At 42.1% G+C, this 5,869-nt stretch overlaps 1 protein-coding gene across 1 annotated transcript; it reads left to right on the top strand.

The window, feature by feature from the left end:
• The first annotated feature begins 3,588 nt into the window (after positions 1–3,588).
• LOC112139838 (5-hydroxytryptamine receptor 1A-beta) lies at positions 3,589–5,655 on the top strand. The gene has a single exon (XM_024262678.2). It carries the CDS (start codon positions 4,196–4,198, stop codon positions 5,432–5,434), a length of 1,239 nt encoding a protein of 412 aa, XP_024118446.1. The 5' UTR covers positions 3,589–4,195; the 3' UTR covers positions 5,435–5,655.
• Positions 5,656–5,869: the final 214 nt, after the last annotated feature.

Here is a 5,869-nt window from a genome sequence, read left to right as displayed (position 1 = left end):
ACTTAAATGTGTCTATTTCCTAAAGGGAAAAAAAGACTTAATGTTCACAGTTTTGTCCTGTTAGGGAAATGTGGACAAAAAATATTCTTAAATAATTAGGTATAAAGTTACAAATAGCTGTAATTGATCATTTAATTTGGGCTTTTTCTTTTTTCCTTTCTTTTTTATTGTTCTCTTTAGCGTAATCCCAATTAAAAAATCAAACCTGAATGAGATTTACATTTGTAAAACAATCAAATGGAAGAAAATCTGATAATGTTGCTCATCTAATTTGAGCTCTAAAAACAAAATTAGACACAAAATTCAAGCCAAGGTAATTATTCTGTTTTCATCAGTTTAACTTGTAGGACTGCCACATAGTGTCACAATGCCGTGCCTCCATGAAGACATGCTTTATATTTGTGACAAATACTCAAGTGTCCTGGGCCTCTTCTTGTGCCTTTGACATCATAAAATCAGGGGCTGATTCATGCCTTGAAAATGCACACATGGTGTTTAGACACCAAGAAACTTCTGCAAGCTTCTTCATGCACCCCAACTCCCACTAGGCATATGTCTATTAGATATCTAAATCATGACTATTTCTATGTTTGCAGCTATAGATATTATTCATCTTCACTGACACCGATTCAGAGGTCTATTGCATATGTCCATATAAATCTCTCTATTTCTTTTTAATTGCACGTTTGTAAGAATACAATAGAAAAATAAAACTTAAACGGGCCCTTCCAAAAAAAAAGCAGAACTCAAAAATATGTTTAAGGCACAGTCAATCTTGATTACTTTGCAGAATGGAAACGTGGAAAAAGTAATAATGATCAAAAAAGAGGACATCACGGTACACGTGATATGAGCTGTTATCCACAAATATGCCTTAGTGAATACTTGCCATGAAAAATAATTATAAAAAGAAAGCATCACAACATGTGGGATTAAAATTCTGAAAACCAAAAATTGTATTTTTATTTATTTATTTTTTTTCCTTTTTAACTTGTCCTGTCCAACAGCTGAGCAAGCAGTTCTACATTATTATTATTATTAAAGTTGAAATTCAGAAAAAACAGAATCGGTGAAAAATGTGTGGATTACCTTCCAGGGTGCAGGACCAAGATAAACTAGATACAAAGCATTACCTGCGTCAAGTGTGAATGCTGTAAGATGAGTCTGGCTGCTGAAGATGCTAGAGCTCATAGTTTAAAATGCAGAAGCTGACAGCTTGCTCTCATATATTCTAAAAGCCAAAATATTCTTTAAAAAAACATATCCATAAAAGCTAGCATGTAGCTAAATTATTAGCTGAAGTACAAAATTACCTAAAAAAAAAAAAATCTCAGTAAATACCAAAATAGCCAAAACACCAAGCATATAGAAAGAAAATGCGCTAAACTCCAAAATAGCCCAAAAAGTTTTGTAGTAGATGTCAAATTGGCCAATCACCCACTGGTTTCTTAAGCAGCACACAGAGCCTCATATTGTGCAGAGTGTTGTTTGTGCCACTCTGCCTGCATTACTGAGCCTTTCTACCAGGACCTGACCTTCTGTTTCTGACCCTGCTTATTCTCTGATTGCCTGCTGCCTGCCCTGACCCTGGTCTGAACTCTGATATCTCTACTCTCTTCTTGGATGATCCCATGATCGTGATTGACCTCTGCCTGTCTGACTCTGATCTAGCTTTGTGGACTTTTAACTGTGCTTAGTCTGAATTAATTAAGCTACTGCACATGGAACCAGCTATCTGACAGACTCGGACTAATCGCTGTCGAGGGGCAGCAATTGGTTCCAATATGGCCGTAGACGTATCAGGAAGTGACAGCCAAGGTTCTGGCCCAATTTTGCAAAGGCCGGAGGTGAAATGGTAAATACTTGTATAGCGGTTTTCTACCTTCCTCGAAGGCCCAAAGCACTTCACAGTCACAGACCCATTCACACACATTCACACACTGGTGGTGGCTCCGCTGCCGAACAGTGGCACAAACCTTCCACCAGAGGCAATTTGAGATTTAGTGTCTTGCCCAAGGACACTTCGACACATGGGCGGGCAAGGCAGGAATTGAACCAGCAATCTTCTGATCAGGAGTTGACCATCCTGCCATTGCACCATGGCAGCCCCTATGCATTTCCTATGGGGAACCTCAACACTTATTATGTCTAGTTCTTATTAACAGTCTGTGGTGTTAAGCAGTAGAGACACCATCAATACGTCTGTGTCTGTAAAGTGCTCTGGACCTTGGAGGAAGGTAGACAAAGGCTACACAAGTAAATGCCATTTACCATTAAATTAAATAGGGTGACTGAATAACAAATATTTAATTACAAGGTGCAATAATGGTGATTTTGTGTGCTTTAGAGGCCATCTTTCAAACATTTAATCGTGCAGGAGGACAGTATTTTTAAAGACTCATACAACTAGATCCACAATGCTAAAGGGCGATGGTGTCTATAAACAATATCACTTTGGTGAAGAAACTGTTCAGAGTATACTTGTTCAAGTTTTAAGAGTTTTTTATGAGTTTTTCTCACAGCACATGTTTCATAGTCAAGGCCAATGTTATCTTGTGCTTACTTCTAACTTGCATAATTTTGACAAAATACATTTTTATGGAGAGTAAAATATTGAAAGTTATTTTAGGTTTAAATTGATTTATTCTAGAATAATATTCCTGCCTGTTTTTATCCATAGTTATGTTAAAAAGTTGCAGTTTTAAAGTTTTAAAAATGTAGTTTTAGTGTGTTCAATAAATGTTTATCCTTTTTGGCCCACCGCCTCAGGTGAGTTTTAGATTTTGGATCCCTGTGCAACTGAGTTTGACTCCCCTGCCTTACAGAGAAGGAGGGTCTAAGGTTAGAGAAGTCCCGTTAAGTTTAGTCTATTTAGTTTAGCTTAGCAATCAGCTATTGTGTATAACTTATAACTGACTTCATGTTTTTGTACAATTACTGGTGTGAATCCCATTGAGACAACCATGTTGTAATATTGGGCTGTATAAATAAAATAGAATTAGGACAGGTTTCTGTGTCCTGAATCATTTTATGGTTTGTCTGTATTTACAATATCCTAAGTTGGGTTTTGGTTCATAAGATTGTTGAATAATTAAACTATTTCTTGGAATAAAGGATTTTGTGAGTTGTTTGTGAACAAAATTACAAACAAAACTAGTTGTAAAATAACAGCGGTAATTTTAGGCTATCTAGTAAATATTTGAAAAAGTACTCCAATAGACATCTAACAATATCCCAGGAGTAGATGGCTACACAGATGTGTAAGAGACCTCTCTATGCAGAAATCTTTCAGAACACTGTTGTAGACCTATAACAAAATAGAGTTATCAGAGGTGTCTACAACAGTCTAATAGGCATCCATTTGGCTGCTCCTCCCACCCTGCAAGTTCCTCAAAAGAAACAAACAAAAATGCTCTCCAGCAGAGCTTTCTTACTGCTAAAATACATACAGTTTTCTTACTTTCTAACCCAGTTAGGTGTTTTTAAAATCTGCATTTAGTCTATTTTTCTTTTTATGTTCAAACTTCATGAAAACATGTTTTGAAAGTGCAACCAATGCAGATGAAACGCGCAATCTACAGTTTGGTCATATTTGTAATTTTAAAGGCTGAAAGTTTGGAGTTTTCTTCACCTGTTGATGAGTGCAGACTATCGTTAGGGGGCAGTGTTACACGTACGCATTGGTTGATGCAGTAGTTTTCGCTGACTGCGGTGCTGAAATCAGCAGGCACTGGTAAAAAAAATGCTCTTCTGACAAATCGCAGTGAACATTGATGTTTATTTTGTGGGAAAAGTAACAAAATATAAACTTACAACGAGAATTTAAGAAAAAGAAAGTTCCTTGAAAAAAAACGAAACTCTTGAAGGAAGCATGCTGATGTGAAAGTTGCCACTTCCCGGTGCGGAGAGCCAGAAAATGACAATAAAGTTTTGAGTGATTGTTCCGTCGGTCCCGCGTCACTCTGTCTGAGCTGTCAAAAACAGACTCGAGTAAAGCACAGAGACTCTAACATCCTCACTGACAAATGACGCATTTTCCATCACAGGTATAAATACTCAGCATCATTCTCCCTCTGAAACCGACACTCACACTTCAGAGCTCCAACAGTCCGCTATGCGCCCGGAACGGCGTCCCCCAGCCACGAGCACCGGGCTCTCCACGCAGTGACTTAATCTGCCCGAAACTCTGCCAGCCATGGAGGGCACAAACAACACCACAGCCTGGCCCCACTTTGACAACTCCACCAGCAAACACGAAGATGAAGACATGAAGTTCAGTTATCAGGTGGTCACATCCTTCCTGCTTGGCGCGCTCATCCTGTGCGCAATATTTGGGAACGCCTGCGTGGTTGCGGCCATCGCGCTGGAGCGCTCCCTCCAGAATGTGGCCAACTACTTGATCGGCTCTCTGGCGGTCACCGACCTGATGGTGTCCGTGCTGGTGCTCCCCATGGCGGCGCTTTACCAGGTCCTGAACAGCTGGACGCTTGGGCAGGTCCCGTGCGACATCTTCATCTCCCTGGACGTGTTGTGTTGCACGTCATCCATCCTGCACCTGTGCGCCATCGCCCTGGACAGGTACTGGGCCATCACCGAGCCTATCGACTACATGAAGAAGAGGACGCCGCGGAGAGCCGCGGTTCTAATCAGTGTCACCTGGCTTGTCGGCTTCTCCATATCAGTCCCCCCCATGTTGGTCATGCGCTCCCAGCCCGGTAGCATGGCAGAGGACAGGGCGAATCCCAAACAATGCAAGATCAGGCAAGACCCCTGGTACACCATATACTCCACGTTCGGGGCTTTTTACATCCCTTTGACCTTAATGCTGGTTCTGTACGGACGCATATTCAAAGCGGCCCGGTTCCGGATCAGGAGGACTGTGCGTAAAACCGAGAAAAAGAAAGTGGCCGACTCCTGTTTGGCGATTTCCCCATCGCTGTTCCACAAAGCTCCCCACGGAGACGCGCAGGGAAAGAGCTGGAAGAGGAGCGTGGAGCCGCGGCCGCTGGCGAGCGTCAACGGTGCGGTGAAGCACGCGGAGGACGGCGAGTCTCTGGAGATCATCGAAGTGCACAGCTCCAGGGGTAACCTGCCTCTGCCCAACACCCCGAGCACCGTTCCGCTGTTCGAGAGCAGACACGAGAAGGCGACGGAGGCCAAGAGGAAGATTGCACTGGCGCGAGAGCGCAAAACTGTGAAGACTCTGGGCATCATCATGGGCACATTCATCCTCTGCTGGCTGCCCTTCTTTATTGTTGCCCTCGTCATGCCTTTTTGCCAGGAGACCTGCTACATGCCCCGGTGGCTGGAGGATGTCATAAACTGGCTGGGCTACTCCAACTCACTCCTGAACCCCATCATTTACGCATACTTTAACAAAGACTTTCAGAGCGCCTTCAAGAAAATCATCAAGTGTCATTTTTGCAAACCGTGACGTTCAGTCTTTGTATGTGTAGAAAACCCGGGTCAAACACAGAACCGAAAGGACCGGATGAGGCTAAAGTTGACCGGAGGACTCCTGGCTGATTGTTGTTGATCATCACTGTCGTTCAGTATCTGCAGAGATGTTTAGCCTATGCATAGATAAAGCTGTGATCATTCGGCTGAAGCTCCGTGTCACTCATGTAAAACCCAATAAAGACCAGTTTTTCAGACTTTGCTGATCTGATTTGCAGGGCCGTTTCTAGCTTTGTGGGGGCCCTGAGTAAGATGCTGTTTGGGGCCTCCATTTATAACAGTAATGAAGAAATTCCTAACTTCTTTGGTCTGCTATAGCTTAACGTAGGACACTTGATGAGCAAAACAGGCTCATTTTAAATCGAACCACTCAAGCAAATAAAAAATAATTGCATTTGTAATACGAGGGGGG

This window comes from Oryzias melastigma, linkage group LG12 (assembly GCF_002922805.2).
Source record: "Oryzias melastigma strain HK-1 linkage group LG12, ASM292280v2, whole genome shotgun sequence".
NCBI classification, from domain to species: domain Eukaryota; kingdom Metazoa; phylum Chordata; class Actinopteri; order Beloniformes; family Adrianichthyidae; genus Oryzias; species Oryzias melastigma.
This window is presented reverse-complemented; position numbering and strand designations above follow the sequence as displayed.

Excerpts from the sequence above, each read along its gene's own strand:
- LOC112139838 (XM_024262678.2), top strand. The coding sequence starts at position 4,196 with ATGGAGGGCACAAACAACACCACAGCCTGGCCCCACTTTGACAACTCC.